General features: G+C 48.9%; 1 protein-coding gene across 1 annotated transcript in view; it reads left to right on the top strand.

Annotated features, from left to right (window-relative positions):
- IFNLR1 (interferon lambda receptor 1) overlaps positions 1-18630 on the top strand; it is a 30903-nt gene that overhangs the window by 3560 nt on the left and 8713 nt on the right. The window contains exons 2-4 of the mRNA XM_059376348.1: positions 7410-7844; positions 11178-11301; positions 17320-17504. Of these exons, the coding sequence (XP_059232331.1) occupies positions 7410-7844; positions 11178-11301; positions 17320-17504 (744 nt within the window). The remainder of the gene's footprint in view (positions 1-7409; positions 7845-11177; positions 11302-17319; positions 17505-18630) is intronic.

Genomic DNA, 18630 nt, shown 5'->3' with positions numbered 1-18630 from the left:
GCGGGGACCTACCACACTTCGTTTATCCTCTCATTCGCTGAGGGACAGTGGGCTTACTTCCTCTTTGGGGCTATTATGAATAACGTTGTTATGATCACTCCTGTAGGTTTTCTTTTAAGATTTTATTTATTTATTTGACAGACAGAGACACAGCGAGAGAGGGAACACAAGCAGGGGGAGTGGGAGAGGGAGAAGCAGGCTTCCTGCCGAGCAGGGAGCCCGAGGAGGGTCTCAATCCCAGGACCCTGGGACGTTGACCTGAGCCCAAGGCAGACGGTCAATGACTGAGCCACCCAGGAGACCCTCGTGTCCAGTTTTTAAGCAGACATGTTTTCCATTCTCTTGGGGCTATGCCCAGCAGCAGAATTGCTGAGCCATATGGTAACTCAAGGGTTAACTTTTTGAGACACTGTCAGCCTTTCCTCCTATGACCTTCCCATTGGCCCTATTTCTTATCCTCTCTGAATCTGTTTCTCTCCGGCAAAGCTTCACTATTGAGGCTTAACCTTGCAGACTGGCTGTAAGAGTTGGATGAGCTAAAGTAGCGAAAGCATTTAGCACATAGTAGGTGTTCAGGTAGTGGAATTATTATAACTACAAAAATTATAGGACTCTGAGACTGTTCCTTCTGCTTCCCTTCAAATCTGACCTGGCATCTACTCTTCCTTATCCCCACCTATTTAAACTATTTCTTTTTTTATTTTTTTCTCCCCCCCTTTTTTTTAAAGATTTTATTTATTTACCTAGAGAGAGAAAGTGAGTGGGAGAGAAGAAAAGCACATGAGCCAGGTGAGGGGCAGAGAAGCAGACTCCTCACTGAGCAGGGAGCCCAATGGGGGAATCAATCCCAGGACTCTGGAATCATGACCTGAGCCAAAGGCAAAGGCTTAAACCCCTGAGTCACCCCAGGCATCCATTTTACCTATTTCTTGAAATTTCCTTGAATTAGCCTTACTGTGAAGCCCGATTTCTGCTCCCTGCTCACTTGGGTGCATATGCACGCACACACACATTCTTTCTCTGTCACACACACACACCATTCAATAGTAACCTAAGCTCAAGCTAAGTGGAAAGGTAAAATCTTACCCTATCCCCACCCCCACCCCACATCCCGGTATGTTAGAGCTGGAATCCATTACTACCGGTAGTTCTCAAAGTGTGGGACCCAGACCAGCAGCCCCTGGGAAGTTGTTAAAATGCAAATCCTCAGGTCTCATCCTAGAAACACTGAATCCAGGGACACTGGGGATGAGCCCCAGTGATCTGTGGTGATTCATTCTAATACACACTGAAGTTCCCAAATTGTGAAGGAGGAAAGTGGGGCACAGACAAATGAGTTAACTTGCTTGAGGCCATAAAGTGATAAAGAACAGAAGCTTTGGAGTGATGTGGTCCTGGATGCGAATTCCACCTTCCCCATTTCTCGTTGTGTGACTTTGGACATGTCTCTTAACCTCCTTTACTACAATATCTGTCTCCGTTGGGGCTGTTGTAATAGAATGCCATAGACCAGGTGGCTTAAACATTTATTTCTCACAGTTCTGGAAGGTGGGAAGGGTAAGATCAAGGTGTCAGCCAGTTCTGTTCCTGCTGAGAGCACTCTTCCTAGTTTAGAGATGGCAGATGTTTTCTCCTTGTATCCCATGCCAGAGAAAAAAATAATCATCTCTTGTGTCTTTTCTTCTGAAGGCACTAATCCCATTCATGGGGGCTCCACTCTCTCAACTCCCAAAGGCTCCATCTCAGAATACGATAGTTTTGGGGGTTAGGGTTTCAACATACGAATCTGGGGGGGCTACAGTCTCCTCATCTGTAAAATGGGAACAGTGCACAATTACTCCGAGGGTGGCCGCTACTCCGTGTTAAAGGCAGAGTGAGGGCTGGAGCTCAGGCCTCCTGATTTCCAGGCTGGTCTTTTATCCTCGAGAAACTGGTGATCCCCCTTACGCCACCTGGTAACAAGAATCCAGGAAACGTAACATCTGGAAGGTTGACATGCAGGGGAGGATTTCGTATTATTCTGTGATGCTCCCAAATGAAGAGCTGGGCTATTGGGGGTCGTTACAAGGAAGTAGGTCAATCGACGGGAGACGTTCCTAACTGAAATGCATCAGAACCAGCATTTGTGGCTCCAAAGGATGATGAGAGCTCATCAGTGGAAGACCTCAAGCAGCACATGGATGCCCATCTTTCCATGATATTGGAGAGGAGAGACTCTCAGGGCAGAAAAAGAAGCTGGCGGGGGTGAGCTCTAAAGTCTCCTTGTATGTAACCCACTGTAGTAGACAGGATTCGCACTTCCTCTGCGGCATTTGGCAGGAAGAACTGTCAATCAGGATGCTCTATTCACCCCTCCCGCCCCAGGGGAGGGCACATTATCCAGACTGGCCAACTACAGCATCCTTTCCTCCCTGACCACGCTGACTGGTTCAGGGAGTGCCATGTAATCCAAGCCAGGCCAATCAGACTCTTTTTCTGCTAGAGACGTCCCGTAGCCACGCCTATTCTTGAATTTACCGGTCAGGTGAGTTTGTAGAATTGGTTTTTTGCTTGGGCGGTTCTGGGGTTTCGGTTCTTGCTACTGGTAGAAGTCTTAAATATGCCATGTAAAAAGGGGCCTCCTGGTGTTGGAGCCTGCCTCGCCCAGCATTTCATTAAAAAATAATAATAAGAGGGGCGCCTGGGTGGCTCAGTGGGTTAAGCCTCTGCCTTCGGCTAAGGTCATGATCCCAGAGTCCTGGAATCAAGCCCCATACCGGGCTCTCTGCCGGGTGGGGAGCCTGCTTCCTCCTCTCTCTCTGCCTGCCTCTCTGCCTACTTGTGATCTCTCTCTCTCTCTGTGTCAAATAAATAAATAAAATCTTTTTAAAAAATAATAAGAAAAACAACACTCAAGGGCGCGTGGGTGGCTCAGTGGATTAAGCGTCTGCCTTCGGCTCAAGTTTTGATCCCGGGGTGTTAGGATGAAGTTCTACCCGGCTCCCTGCTCCAGGGGTAGCCTGCTTCTCTCTCTGCTTCAGCCGCCCTCTCACTGTCTCTCAAGATAAAATCTTGAAGGAAGGAGGAGAGAGAGAAAGAACAAGAGGGAGAGAGAGAAAGAAAAAAGGGAGAGGGGGAGGGACAACACTCAGAACAATAGAGGGTCCCTGGCTGGCTCAGGTGGGTTGAGCATGAAACTCTTGATCTCAGTTTGAGCCCCATGTTGGGATGGAGATTACTTTAAAACTAACTAACAAGGGGCACCTGGGTGGCTCAGTGGATTAAAGCCTCTGCTTTCGGCCTCTGGGATCGAGCCCCCCCACCACGCCCACCCCCCCCACCCCGCATTGGGCTCTCTGCTCAGCAGGGAGCCTGCTTCCCTTCCTCTCTCTCTGCCTACTTGTGATCTGTCAAATAAATAAATAAAATCTTTTTTTAAAAAACTAACTAACTAAAAAAACTGCCCCGGAGTTTAGAGACATTTAAAATCTTTATTCCCTTGGGGAGGGGTGGGGGGTGGGGGGATGCCACAGGATTCCAGGCCTAACAGAACAAAAAGTTCCAAAATCTATTTTCTCCCTTTCTCCCTTTATACATCTCACTTTCGCAGCAGCTGTTCCTTTCTTCTTCAAATGTCTAAGCCCCATTTGGTTCTTGACTTTCATCTGCCTTTCCCAGTGTTTATCCATCCAGTCTTGCTGGACCCCTTGTTGGCCCAGACAGGAGAGGGAGAGGCTGTGAACCGTAGTGCAGTGCAGTTTTATACACTTTATTCTCAGAGTCAGTGGAAGAGGCTTGATTATAAAATCTCACCTATGGAGGGAGGCATGACCGCGAAGTCATACTTGCAGAAGAGATATTGAGGTCTTTTTAAGTATGAGTCAATGTCAAGTTCAGCTTGGTAAACATTTAGTGAGTGGCGACCAAGCGCCAGCTAGGAGACAGGAATGAGGCTGAGTTGTCTAGGGTGTACAGAATTGTTTGAGCTCCAGATGTTGAAGGTCTTTTGCTTTTACGTATCATGGGCCAGGCTCTGAGGATGAGGATTCAGGAAGAGAGAGAGAGAGATTAAAAGCATGAAAATGATTTCTCTGAAATGGTGGTTAAATACTACAAAGGAGACATATGTGGGGACTGGGAACAAATCAAAGTCAGGAGGTGAGGAAAAGCACCCTGAGAAAGTGACATCGGAGTGGAGACTGGAAGCAGGAATAGGAGTTGGCTGGAGGGCTAGAGGGGGGAAAAACCTGGAAAGGGAAAAGGCTGGGAGGTGAGGGGGGGAGGGAAGGAGAAAGAGAAAGAGAAAGTGTGAGAGGAAGGGAGGGAGCGAGAGGGAGGGAGGAAGGGAGAGAAACCGGCAGGACTCCCTGTGAGGCTGGAGCCTGGAGAACTGGAGGAAACATTCAAAGGGGAGGTGGAGGCCATGTTGTAAACTTTGACTTTGTGTAAGAGATCCTGAGCCCCGGGCTGTGGACCAGACACCCCAAAAGCCACTTAGGGTTTGGGATGCGCTTTGTTCTAAATGCGGAGAATCTCAGTGATAGTTCTTTCACCTGTGGAAAAGCAGGCTTACATAACCAGCTGGGAGCATTTCTTCACAACTCTGTTCAGTGACCTCGCACTGAAATGGACTGTGGAGGACGTAGTCACACCTCCACATACGCTACCAAGCAGGGCTTCCTCCTGCCCACCGAGACCCAGCTGTGAAACATTTCCCAATTTCCACCTTCCCACCACTGCTTCTATCTGAGATTCTAATCCAAAGAGGGAGCCGACATCCTAGCACTCATGAGAGTTTAATGCTGTGATCTGTGCAAATCAGGAAGTGATCAAGCTTGGGGAATTTTATTTTTGTCTGCCCTTAACCATCTGGAGGAGGAATAGCAGAAGTTCAAACCCCAGGCTTTGAGGACAGCCAGACCGAGGTCCAAATTCCAGCCTCGTCACTAATCAGCTGTGTGACCTTGGGTAAGCAGTGGAACCTCCCAGAGTTTCATGTGTGCAAAGGGATCCTAACACCCACATCGGTGGGGTGGTTGTGAGGATCAAATACTATAATATATGTAAACTGTAGCACTTGCTGTGTAACAAGGATTCAAATAAACATTAATGCTATCAAGGGCTGTTTTCGATAAAGAGATCGAAAAAGAGAGTAGAAATACACTCATTTTATTCCAGAATGGCCTCATTCTCAGTATTTGAGAGAGTGGAAAGAAACCGGAGCAGGGGGTGCCTGAGTGGCTAAGCCTCTGCCTTCGGCTCAGGTCATGATCTCAGGGTCCTGGGATCAGCCCCCCCCACCCCACCCCCCCACATCACGCTCTCTGCTCAGCAAGGAGCCTGCCCCCCCACCTGCCTCTCTACCTACTTGTGATCTGTGTCGGTTAAATAAATAAAATCTTTAAAAAAAAAAAAAAAGAAAGAAAAGGAAGAAGCCGAAGCAGCACAGTGAGGACCTTTGTGGAGGCTAGGTTGTGGTCACTGGCTGAGATTTTCTGGCCCACAACCAAGAGGACTTCTCTGAAGGTTTCAAGAGCTGCAATGAGCTTGACCTTTGTGGTCTCCAAATGTCCTTTCATGTTGATACAGCGAGGCATCCAGACACACAATTTCCTAACCTGATGTGGGGGGTGGGGCACAGGGGAGATCAAGCATGTGACAGGTTTTGTCAAAAGAACAGGTGCCAGGATCGGACAAGCCAAGTGGGTGGAACAAGTGGCAGATGGAGATGTTTCCCCATGGCCCTGTCCCCACTGCCAAGTGGGATTTGGGGCCTAAAAACCGTAGCTCATTGGCAGCTCATTGGTGGAAGACCCAGGCTCTGACTCAAAAGGAGATTCAAAGATACATAGGGGTCCTTTCATCTTCCTTGCCTTTGAGGTCCAAATATGGTCCCTGTGAGCCCCTGTGAAGAAGTGCTGACTGCTTAAAAAAAGTGGGGGAGGGTGCACCTGGGTGGCTCAGTGGGTTAAACCTCTGCCATTGGCTCAGGTCATGATCTCATGGTCCTGGGATCAACCCCCACATCGGGCTCTCTGCTCAGCAGGGAGCCTGCTTCCTCCCTCTCTCCTCTCTCTTTGCCTGCCTCTCTGCCTACTTGTGATCTCTGTCTGTTAAATTAATAAATAAAATCTTTAAAACAAACAAACAAAAAAAACTGCCGACTGAGCTGAAGTCATGAGGCCTATCTCAGAACCGTCCACAACTTTCTGAATGTTTTCACCCAAGACAAAATCAAGGCAACTTTGAGGTGCACCAAATTCGGTGAAAATGCGTTCTTTCAACCAAGAACTGCTGGGCTACAAGCTGAGAGCCAGCATCCCGCACGGAGATGAGCCCAGGATTCTCTTTGCTCTGTGTCTGTTCCTTGTTCATGGGCATGGTCACAGCTGACCCACGGTCGCCCTGTCGTATACACACAGATCCCCAGAGATGACAAAGCAAGTTACCGAGAGGTGCTTTGGTGGTGGTCGGGCCTGGGCCTGAACCCAGAATCCAGCACGTGCGTCAGCCCTCTGGGCCTCAGAATGGCCGTGTCCTCAGCTGTAAAATGGAGGCCATACTTCCTTGGAGAGTGGTGACAAGAAAAAAAAAAGAACATTTAATAATCTGACTGGAAAAGCAATACAGATAAATTATTGAAAAACTTAGAAACCAAACATGAGCAGAAAGAAGAAATTTAAATATATATATATGATATATATCTCTTCATCACCCAGAAATTAACAACCACAAACATGTTGGAATAGATCCTTGATCTGTTATCCATGCCTATGGACATACAGATTTTTTTTTTTTTAAGATTTTGTTTATTTATTTGGCAGAGAGCACAAGCAAGAAGAGCAACAGGCAGAGGGAGAGGGAGAAGCAGGCTCCCCGCCAAGCAGGGAGCCCCACTCTGGACTCAATCCCAGGACCCTGGGATTCTGACTTTGAGGGGAAGGCAGCCGCTCAACCCACTGAGCCACCCAGGAGCCCCATGGGACACACAGTTTTGTTAATGGGACCGTATTTGGCTTCTTGCTTTTCTGCTACTGAGTATGTTGGAAACATCCCCAAGTCATTACATATCCCTGGGCAACATTCTTTTAATGACAGTAGAGGCTCATTCTTGCTCGGAGGCGATTACTGTTGGGGTGCGGGGTAACACACCAGGGCTCTGGGGTGGGAGGCTCCCGCCTCCCGCGCCCCCCCCCGCCGCCACCCCCCAGAACGAGTCCCTTAGCTCTGGAGGCTGCCACTCCCGGTGTGAAGGATACACACGGTAACAGGACCGACCCACCAGATTTTCAGAGGGATTAAAGTAGACAGTGCGTGGGAAGGGCTTGGCTTAGTATCTGGTGCATAGACCTCGCTCCGACACCGCCAGCGGTGTCTGGGGCTGTGTCGTTAAACTGGCTCTGAACACTTCTCTTAGTCCTCTTTGAAAGCCCATACTGGAACTCCTAACTGGAGCTCCGAACTGCGGCTATTGATAATAACCCCTTCTCCTTCCCTGCCCTCCCTCCACGTACGGATTTACCGATACCCCCACCCCCACCCCCAGCGCCCTGATCCGGCTGAACAAAGGGCAGTGCCGGCACAGAGGAGCCACAGCGGTCATGGAGCGGAGGCGGCGCGCGGAGCCCGCCGTCAGCCTCGTTCGCGGCTGCGGGACTACCCCGGGGAAAGCCCCCGTCCGGCCCCGCCCCGGACCCGCGAATCGGCCTCCCAGTGGCTGCTGGCCGCGGCTACCTGCGGGCCGGTGAGCCCGGAGGCTCCGGGAGGTCGGACCTGGCCTTGCCAAGCAGGCAGCGCTGGAGCCGGCCTGGCGGGGGCCGGGCCGTGGGTCCCCCTGCTGCTGGGCCTGCTGCAGTCCACTCTAGGTAAGCGCGGGCGCCGCGGGGCGGGCGGGCGGGGGCCGCGGGGCAGCGCGGGGCGCCCACCCCGGGTGGCGGAGCTCCGGGAGGGAGGGACGGGGCCGCAGCCAGCCGCGCTGGTGCGATCGTCCCCGCCCACGAACCTCCCGTCGTCTTCTGAATTGGGACTTGGGACGAAACAGACCCAAGGCTTTGAAATTCCTTTCCCGTAGGAAACTGAGCCAGTTTCCTAATGCCAATTCCGCTTTAGGTGCACAGGGAAAGACAGTGGCAGTTGGAAAAGCAGCCGCGCTGTTTTATAAAGTGCTGCTTAAGGTTTCCTAAAGGCACCGTCCCCTGCATTAATATGAGACTGGATCCTCGCTATTAGGGGAAGTCCTGCCCTCCCTCGTAGTCCCCTTCCCTTCTTCGGGCCAGACGGTTTCAGAAGCGCCCAGACTGAGCGGAATCTGTGCGCTGTTGTTACTCTAACAAGACACCTTCTTTTGTGGACTCCCACTGGTAAATAAGGAGGCAGGGTACAAAATACCCTAGGCTGGGACCCAATCACCAAACCCCAACCAGTCAGGAGAAGGTCCAATAGAGCCCCCAGTCTTGGACTTCTTGGTCTCAGGCTAACCTTTTAAGAGCAAGAAGGGCCCTTGGGCTTCATCTAATGCTAATATCAAAAGCCAATGCTTCTTGAGCAACTTCTATTCCCCTACTTAAGTGGCACAACCCCACCACCCTATGAGGTAGGGACTGTTCTCTCCCTTTTCAAATGGGGAAACTGAGGCTCAGAGCAATGAGGGGAGTTACCCAAGAAAGAAAGCTCAGGAAGAGAAGCCTGAAGCTGAAGCAAGCATGGCCGGCTCTGGCCGTAGGGTGGGCAGCAGGAGGAAGACCACCGGTCCACCTGGGTCAGCTCATGGATGCCCCAACCCCAAGCACGTCCACAGCAGGAGCTGTCATTGCAACTGGTAAAGGACAGTGCCTCTGTGTGTATGTGGGGGTGGGGAGGGATTGTCTGTCCCCCTGATTCACTGTCAACTTCAATAGTTTTCCTATCTGGATCTAACTACACTTTTACCTGGGAAATATTTAATGTACCCAACACAAACCGCTGTTTGTGATGTTGAGGATAAAGCACAGTCAGATCCAGGTTCAAATCTTGACCCCCACACAAAGTGGCTGCGTAGCCTCAGGCAAATTATTTACCATCTGTTTCTGAGTCTAGTCCCCTGAACGGAAGCAGAGTGACATCCACCCCATAGGGTGGTTTGTCCTAAGGACGGAAGAGGTTTTGTGCAGAAAGTGTCAAACCAGTGCCTCCCACCCTTCCAGGGCTCAGTAGCCCATAACCACTCTAGCTGCTGTTTCTGCTCTGGGCGTGTGCTGCCACAAGATAATGTATAATCCACAGACTTTGGCCTTTGCAGCTCACCTGCTAGAAAGCTGGGAACAGTGACAGCATCTGGACCCCAGTGATCCAGTTCCAAGTGGGGATCACAGGATGAGGTGGAAGCTGTATTTAACCCATATTTTAGCCCATATTTGGGTTAAAAGGGCCAGGGGTAGGGAGCTGAGGCAAGAGCCATCCGTAGACCTGCCCCCTCCCCATCCCCTCCCCATGCCATTCTGTAACCAGTATGGATTTCCATCATCAATACACATTTAATTTACGCATCTTAAATACACATAAATACACCCTGTGTGACCTGTGTGTATACTTCAGGGAACTGAATTCTCATAGGATCCATGAGCTCCTAAAGGGCAAGAATGGAATTCTATTCCTCTTTGAGACTTCTGGCACACAGTGGTCCACAGATGTCATTGGCCAGTAGCGGTTCAGAGATGCTGGAAGGATAAAGTTGAACAAGGCCCCATGAGACCCTCAGGAAGGAAGTGTGGTCAACAGCTCAGGATTTGGAGTTGACTAGGTCTGGCTTTGGATTCTGATTCTATAACTTATTCCCCGACAAGTCTTCTGTTTCCCTCAACTCTACTGTGTTGATCACGGTTAGTGCCTACCTCCTAGGGAAGTGGGGAGGATTGAAAGAAAATGGTTAGGACACAATACACATTAACTGCTACCATCACCACCATCATCCCCATCGCCCTCACTACTACTTCTTAGAGATGTCAGGGAATTGACATTTGAATCAAAACTTTAAAAGATTAGATGGTAAAGAAAAAAAAATGTAAATGGTGAACACCAGGCTGTCAAAGACTCCTGGGTTCGAAGTCACCCAAGAGAATGTAGTTGTTTGAGAATGACGGGAACCAAGATTGGCTTCAGCCTGGTGAGCCTGCTGGGGAGCTATCAGGGAGAGGTTGACAAGATGGCCTGTCAAGTATTTCAGTAAGGAGCATGGACTTTCTCCTAAGGACCAAGGAAGGACATGGAACTGGGGAGAGGCGTAATCAGGTGTATATTTCAGGAGGTAAGGGTTAGCAGTGGGGAAGACATGTCAAGGAGGGGACATAGGGGCCAGGTCACTGAGATGGTGACATCTAAGCCAAGATGTGAAGGAAGCAAAGGCATGAGCCTGACAGAGATCCAGGGAGGGGGACTAGTCTAGGCAGAGGGAACATTTCATGGAAAGGCCTGGAAGGGGAGCATGCCTAGGATGCTCTAGAAACAGCAGAAAGGCCTGTGTGGCTGGGAGCAGGGAGCACAGGGAGAGCAGTGAGTGGGATTAGGTAGGTCTTGGGGGTGGGGGTAGGGTTATAAAGGCTTTTGATTTAGCCTTGAATGAAGTGAGAGCCATTAGAGGGTTTAAAGCAGAAGAGCGACATGATCCGACTTTCATATTAGCCCTTGCCGCTCTATGGAGAATGGACTGAAGAGACAATGTTGGAAACAAGGAGACCAGTTGGGGGGCCTTTGGAATGACCCAAATTTCACAAAATTTCACATTCATTCAACAAATACTTTTTGTTCATCTTCTCACGGTCAGGGACCGAGGCAGGCAAGCTCCGGGGACATGGCTAAGAACTGAGCATCTGCTCCTGTGACCCTCAAGGCTGTTCCCTCCTGGAGTCCAGCAAATCCGGTAGATATTAGATGGTTCCTGTTGGAGGTCTTCCACTGAAACCCTCAGGTGCCAGATGGGCCGCGGAGGCCTAGGGAGGGGAAGGGGCTGCGGTACAGGCAGTTAGTGGCATGGCTGTGATCGGAATCCTGGCCCTGGGTGCCCAGCCTACTTCATGTCTCCCATGTTTTAGCTACCCCAGATGACGCCTGCTTCTCAAACTCACTGAGCATGTGACTGCCCACCACACTGCTCATCAGCTCCAGATGGCCCGTGTCAAGACGGTCAGGAGCTCTAGGCTTCATGACTTCTTTCTCTCCCACAGGGAAGCCCCTTCTCCCCCCTCCCCAGAACGTGACGCTGCTCTCCCGGGACTTCGGTGTGTACCTGACATGGCTCCCAGGGCCTGGCTACTCCCAGAATGTGACCTATTTTGTGGCCTATCAAAGGTAGGTGTGGGGTGTTTGGGGAGCCTGAGGAGGTGGGCAGAGGCTGGAGGGGCTTGTCTGGGACACCTGCATTCGGTGTCATCAGCTTCCTGGTTCTGTGTCCCACGGGAGACAGCTTGTGGCAGGTGTTTGGAGAGTGCATTGATAAAGGTCTGGAGGTAGGGGAATGATGCTGATTAGAGGACAGTGCACAGGTGTTGGGCCTACTGGGGCTCTTTTTTTACTTTTTTATTTTTTTTAAATTAACATATAATGTATTATTTGCTTCAGGGGTGCAGGTCTGTGAATCGTCAGGCTTACACAATTCATGACACTAACCATAACACATACCCTCCCGAATGTCCATCACCCAGCCAGCCTATTCTTCCATCCCCCATCCCCCAGCAACCCTCAGTTTGTTTCCTGAGATTAAGAGTCTCTTATAATTTGTCTCCCTCCCCGGTCCCATCTTGTTTCATTTTTTCCCTCCCTTCCCCCCATGACCTCCACCATGCCTCTCAAATTCCTCATATCAGAGAGATCATATGATAATTGTCTTTCTCTGATTGACTTATTTCGCTTGGCATAATATTCTCCGGCTCCATCCACGTTGTTGCAAATGGCAAGATTTCATTTCTTTTGATGGCTGCATAGTATTCCATTGTATATATATACCATATCTTCTTTATCCACTCATCTGTTGATGGACATCTTAGTTCTTTCCATAGTTTGTCTATTGTGGACATTGCTGCTGTAAACATTGGGGTGCGCATGCCCCTTCGGATCACTACATTTGTATCTTTAAGGTACATACCCACTAGTGCAATTGCTGGGTCGTAGGGTAGCTCGGGAGGATCTTTGAGAAGAGTTGGAACAGGGCTTGAGTAGAGCTCCAGGGACCCAGTGGTGGCATTCTCCAGGGCCTGAATGAGGAGCTTGGAGTTGTTCCAGCTGAAAAGGGAGGGCAGACATATCTCCTGCAGAGTCTGTGGTGGGCATCCCAGAGGATCATGCTTTTCCCTACAGAGCCTTGAGATCCTTCTCAGCCTGGCATTCCAGGCAACCATAACGAATCCAGAGAAATCCGAACGTGGAAGCAGATTTGCTGATCTTTGCACATAGATAGCAATCACTTGATGTTCTTTAGTAAGAGAGTAAGATGATGAAAGCAGGTAGTCAGGAGGACTCCTCAAGGCCGGGTGAGGAGGGTGAAGCAGGAAGGGGAGGTGCGTGCCGAGTATGCAGGACCCACCTGTGCCAGGCTGAGTTCTAATGTCTCGCATGAATGTTTCACTTCCTCCTCCCTATATACCCAGGCAGGTCTGCACTTCCCCCGTTTTATTTTATTTTTTTCAAGATTTTGTTTTATTTATTTGTGAGAGAGAGAGTGCAAGTAGGGGGAGGAACAGAGGGAGCACGGAGCCCGACAGGGGGGTTCAACCCAGGACCCTGAGATCAGGGCCCGAGCGGAAATCAAGAGTCGGACACTTAACCGACTGAGCCCTGCACTTCCCCCAATTTTAGAGACCAGGAACCTGAGCTCAGAGGGGGGCTATCATCTGCCCGAGGGAACCAGGGATGGAGCCAGAAGAATAAACCCCAGCCTGTCTGACCCCAAAGCTTACGTGCTTCCTGTTCTGTCGTAGTCCCTCCGGATGTGAGTAAGAGGGTGGGAAGCCTAGCTTGGAAAAGGGCAGATTGCCAGCAAGCTCTCAAAAGAGAGAACTGTACAGGGGTGTATCAGGAGGCAGGAAACACCTAACAGGAACTGTGTGCTTGTCGTGTGTCAGGCACTGTGTCCACACATTAACTGAAGTTACTCTCACACAGCCCTGTGAGGAGGGGTGTGGCACCTGCGGTCTGCAGGGCAGAAAACGGGGGCGCCCAGAGCATGGTTTCCTCAGTCACGCCTCTGAGAATAGTGGAGCCAGGAAGGGCTGATTAGAGGTCAAAGTCCATCCTCCGGACCTTTGTGATACTGTCCTTCTCTTTTACACTTTTTGAACACCTGTGAGGATTCTTAAATGATGATATTCTAATTGTACAATTTTTTTTTCACTTATTATGTGGAATTATTTTACAAAAAGATGCTCCCTCTCTTAGAGTATTTGACATTCAGTGTACCTTTCAGATAGGTAAGACAGGACAAATGTTTCATTTTTTTGTGCAAGTTTCCAAGGTCATGAATTGGTTCTCTGTCATCTCCCAAAGGTGATTGATTTGGTTTCTTATCATTATGAACTCTAGTACTTAAACGTAGCTGATGGTCTCAATCTAATGCAACTTGTCTATGCATTAAAACTTGAATTATCCCATTTGGAGGCAGTGAAAAATCCTTTCAAGTTCGGTCCCAAGTTCTTTTATGTTTATTTTTATTTTTTTTAAAGATTTTATTTATTTATTTGACAGAGAAAGAGATTACAAGGAGGCAGAGAGGCAAGCGGGGGTGGGGGAGAAGAAGGCTCCCTGCTGTGTTCATCACTTTTAACTTCTATTTCCCACAAAACACCAAAACGCAATTCAGCCAATGTCTTTGCCACTCTGTAACAAGGATCACCTTTCCCCCAGTTTCCAGTAAGCCGTTCTTCCTTTGCATCCAAGTTCTTCCTAGAACCGCCTTTAACTCCCTATCCCTACCAACAGTCTCTTCAGGGCACTCTGGAAATTTCTAGCAGGCACCTGAAAATTCTTCCCACTTCTAGACATTCCCCAGTTGCAGAGCCACTTACACATTTTTTGCTATTCTTACATTAGTACCCTATTTATGATACCAAAATCTGTCTTAGTCTGCCAGAGCTCCCAAGACAAAATACCATAGCCTGGGGGTTTGAACAACAGACTCGTACTTCTCACACTTCCAGAGGCTAGAAGTCCAAGATCAAGGTGTCCGCAGGTTTGCTTTCTCCTGAGGTCTCTCTCCTTGGCTTGCAGATGGTCGCCTTCTCTCTCTGTCCTCATGTGGCCTTTTCTCTGTGTGAGAGCGTGCCTGGTATCCCTTTCTCTTCCTTAAAGGAAGAGAAAGTCCTTAAAGTCCTATTGGTTTAGGGCCCCACCCTTATGACCACATTTATTCCTCATTACCTCTTAAAAGGCCCTATCTCCAAGGGCCTATACAGTCATGGTGGGGGGGCGGTTAGGGCCTCAGCATATGATTTGGGGGGAATTCAATTAAGTCAGTAATACCTAATAAACTGGATTTCATCACATTTAAAACTTTTACTGTTAAAAAAAAAAAAAGCCTGAAGAAAATGAAAAAGCCAGCTACATTTAAAAAACAGAATATATATATATATATATATATATATATATATATATATATATACACACACACACACACACACACACACACACACTGGAAAAGGACTAGTATCCAAAACAGATAAAGAATTCCTGTGCCTTATTAATAAGAAGACAGATCGCCCAAAAAGACTTGAATTGTCATTTCACAAAGGAAGATACTCAAGTGGCCAAAAAGTACATAAGAAGATGGTCAATAGCCTTAGTCATCCGGGAAATGTGAATCAAAGGTACAATGAAACACTACCACACACCAACTAGAAGGCATAAAATGAAAGGGATTGACAGTACTAAATGTTGGCAAGCATGTGGAGGAAATGGAATTCTTGCATTGTTGGTGGAAATGTACAGGGGCTTTGGAAATCAGCTTGACAGTTTCTTGTCATGTTTCACCTTCAGTTGCCAAATCTCCCAGATTCTACTCCTAACGCTTTATTTATGAGAAATGAAAAGCTACGTCCATACAAAGACTTGTACATGAGCATTCATACCAGTTTAAGTCATAACAGCCCTGACATGGACTGAGTCGTATGCCAGCATATTCGTGTGCTGAAGCCCTAACCCCCTGACATGAGTGTATTTGGAGATGAGGCCTTTCACGAGGTAATTAAGATTAAATGCAGTCATAAGGATGGTCCCTAAACCAAGGGAACTATGTGCTAACATTTTTGTTCATATTTTGTTTCACATGTGGCTCAACTAGTTCAGTTCTATTTATGTTCATGAGACCAACTTTGATAATTACACTTGCTTTTTTGTGTATTTTACATACTTACTGCTTATTTTTCTTTGTTCAGTCATCAATTACTGAGTGAGGTGTATTGAAAATCTCTCATGATGATTGTGGATTTTCTTTTTTTTTTTTTAATATTTTTTATTTATTTATTTTGAGAGAGAGAAAGAGAGTGAGAGAGAGCATGAGAGGGGAGGTCAGAGGGAGAAGCAGACTCCCCATGGAACTGGGAGCCTGATGTGGGACTCAACCCCAGGGCTCTGGGACCATGACCTGAGCCGAAGGCAGTTGCTTAACCAACTGAGCCACCCAGGCGCCCAATGATTGTGGATTTTCTGTTTCATCCTACAGTTTTGTCTGTTTTTGCTGTATAGTGTATGTAGCTGTTTAGCAGGTAGATAAGAGAGAATTTTTATATCTTCCTGAGAAATGAAATAATTTCTCATTTGGTGGTGGTTCTTCTCATCTTTCATATTTCTGTGAACTTTGAAATCTATATTTGGTTTCATATTAATATAACTACACCAGGGTTGTTTTAATTATTATTATTAATGTTTACACTATAGCTCCACCAAGAAACAAAACAGAGGAATTCTTCCCCAAAACTCTGTTCACTTTGCCATACCCATCTCAGCCTCCTCCATTCATGTATTGCTCAGTGCCCAAACCCAGAAATGACTGGATTCTCCTCTCCACGTGTTCCACATCCAATCCATGAGCAGGTCCTACCGACTTTACCTCCAGAACATATCCCCAGTCCAGCCCCTTGTCGCCAACCTCACCTTCCTTCTCCCTTAGACCACTGCCGCAGCCTCCCAGCTGCTTTATCAGAGTGATTTTTTTTTTAAGATTGATTTACTTATTTGACAGAGGGAGAGAGCATGTGTGCCCACAAAGCCAGTGGGGGAGGGGGAAAGGGGGTGGGAGAGGAAGAGAATCTCACATTGACTCCCCACTCAGCACAGAGCCCCATGTGAGGCTTGATCTCACAACCCTGAGATTGTGACCTAAGCCGAAACCAAGAGTCAGATGCTCAACCAACTGAGCCACCCAGGTGCCCCAAGAGTGATCTTTTAAAAACAGAAATTAGATCATCTCAGGTCCCCTATTCAGAACTTCCCAGTGACTCCCTCGCACACTTGGAATAAAATCCAAGCTCCTTACCAGGATGCAGAGGTCCCACCTAATCTACCCATCCGCCCCTCCCCCCACCTCTCTAGCCTGTGCGCACATCTCCCTCCCTTGCCCACTGGCCTGCCGCCACGCTGGCCTCCTTGCTTTCTTCTGGACAGGTCAGACTCCTTCCCACTGCAGGCTCTGCTTTTGCCATGCCTTCCTGCGGGCCTACCCTGACTTACTTGCTATCAAGGCCTCAAAACGACTTTCCTGGCCTACCTTTGGAAAGCAGTCCTCCCCCATTCCCCATTCCCGCTGCCTTTACCCACTCCTGGGTTCACCTCACTGGTGGGATGATTGTCTTTCTCCCCTTCCCACCAGAATGGAAGTTCCCGAGGGCAGGACCTGTCAGGCCTTGTAAGTTCCCCAAGAATAATGCCCAGTATGCAAGTCCCTTCTTCGGACCCCGGTGAAGTCTGAAGGTTGGCATCGCAGACTTGCGTGTCCCCTCTGACAGCCACACAGCACCCAGCGCGATGCCTGGCACAGAGCAGGTGGCCTGAAAGGCCTGAATGAAGAATGCGGAAACCGGTTGTTAGCACTGACAGTAGTGGCTACCACGTGGACCTGTGGAGGCAGGAGGATGGGGGGGATGACCCGCTGAGACCCCAGAGCTAATGAAGGATGGAGCCAGGATCCCAGCACCCACTTCTCCCAGAGCCTGAGCTCCTAACTAGACTGTTCTCATTCTGTCCCAGCCCACAGCCGGCTAGTAGGACAGGCAGACAGGTGGACAGTCGGGCAGATGGAGGGACAAGGGAGCACTTGTTCCCTAAGCCTTCTCAACCCAGAGGCTGAGTCCACAGCCCAAACTCCCCTGTCTCCTCCCTCAGCGCTGCAACCCCCAGACGGTGGAGAAAAGTGCAAAAGTGCAAAGGAACCAAAGAGCTGGTGTGTTCTTTGATGTGCCTGGAGAAGCAGGACCTGTACAACAAGTTCAAGGGGCGCGTATGGGCGGCTTCTGCCAACGCCAGGTCCCCCATGGTGGAGTCCAAGTACCTGGATTACCTTTTTGAAGGTAAGTCTGTGGTTAAGGGACCTGGTGGGAGACTCCCTGTCCAGGAACTTTGGCTAAGTGGCACTGCTGTCCTGGCCACCCTCTCCCACGTCCCCAAAGCAAGGACAGCCACACGTAGCCTGGCTTCGTGGCGGTGGCTTAGGGGACTTCTGCCAGCACCCGCAATTCCATTTACACCTCTTTCTAGCGATGCTCTTTATCTTCTAGCCAGCACAACCTTAGTCATGAACTACGCGGGGCATTTTATATATTTATTTTTATTTTTTATGTTCAAATTCTCTTTAAGAAACAATTTTGGGGGGGCACCTGGATGGCCCAGCCAGTTAGGCATCTTCATTCGGCTCAGGTCATGATCTTGGGGTCTTGACGTCGAGCCCTGCATCGGGCTAGGGAGTCTGCTTCTCTCTCCCACTACCCCTCCACACCGCACCCCAACACCACTTGTGCTCTCTGTCTCAAATAAATAAACAAAATCTTTTTTAAAAAAAAGAAGCAAATTTCACATTCCAGCTTCAAAAGTAACTTCTGTGCACTGTAGAAATTGGAGCGGGGGAGAGGAGAGAAAAATAGAGGAAAGCATCCCCCACGGGCGCCGTATTCAGAAATGGCCAGTGTTAACACTGAGCCAGGAGAGTACTTTTCTCTTCCCAGTGTATTTTATTTCTAATCCTAATGACAAACCTGTGGGGTTCCTTTTCATCAACCCATTAAAAAAAATAATAATAAAGTCCGATTCACAAAAGCTAAGGAACTTGCCAGAATACACAGCTCATGAGGGCTACAGATGGAATGAGGATCTGGATCTTTCTAAAATCTTGGTCATGGTACTGCACCAGACCAAGAGTGAGGAGGGGTAGTAAGAAGAAGAGAAATATGCAGAGAACAGCCTCACGGAGCTGAGATCTGTAACTGGCTGCCCCGTCTTCTCAAAATATGTGAGAGCAGAATATGGCTTGGGGAGAGAGGAGAAAGGGCTTGAATGAAAGGTGGCGGGGAGGGATAGTAGAGAGGAGGAGCTAACCTGGGAACGAGAGAAGCTGGCTGGGTACGTGGATAAGAAGGGGAGAAGGGAGGGCGAGCGGGAGGTTACAGCAGAGAAGGGAGGAAGAAGGCTGCCTGGAAAGAC

The sequence above is a fragment of the Mustela nigripes genome, chromosome 14 (assembly GCF_022355385.1).
Source record: "Mustela nigripes isolate SB6536 chromosome 14, MUSNIG.SB6536, whole genome shotgun sequence".
NCBI classification, from domain to species: domain Eukaryota; kingdom Metazoa; phylum Chordata; class Mammalia; order Carnivora; family Mustelidae; genus Mustela; species Mustela nigripes.
This window is presented reverse-complemented; position numbering and strand designations above follow the sequence as displayed.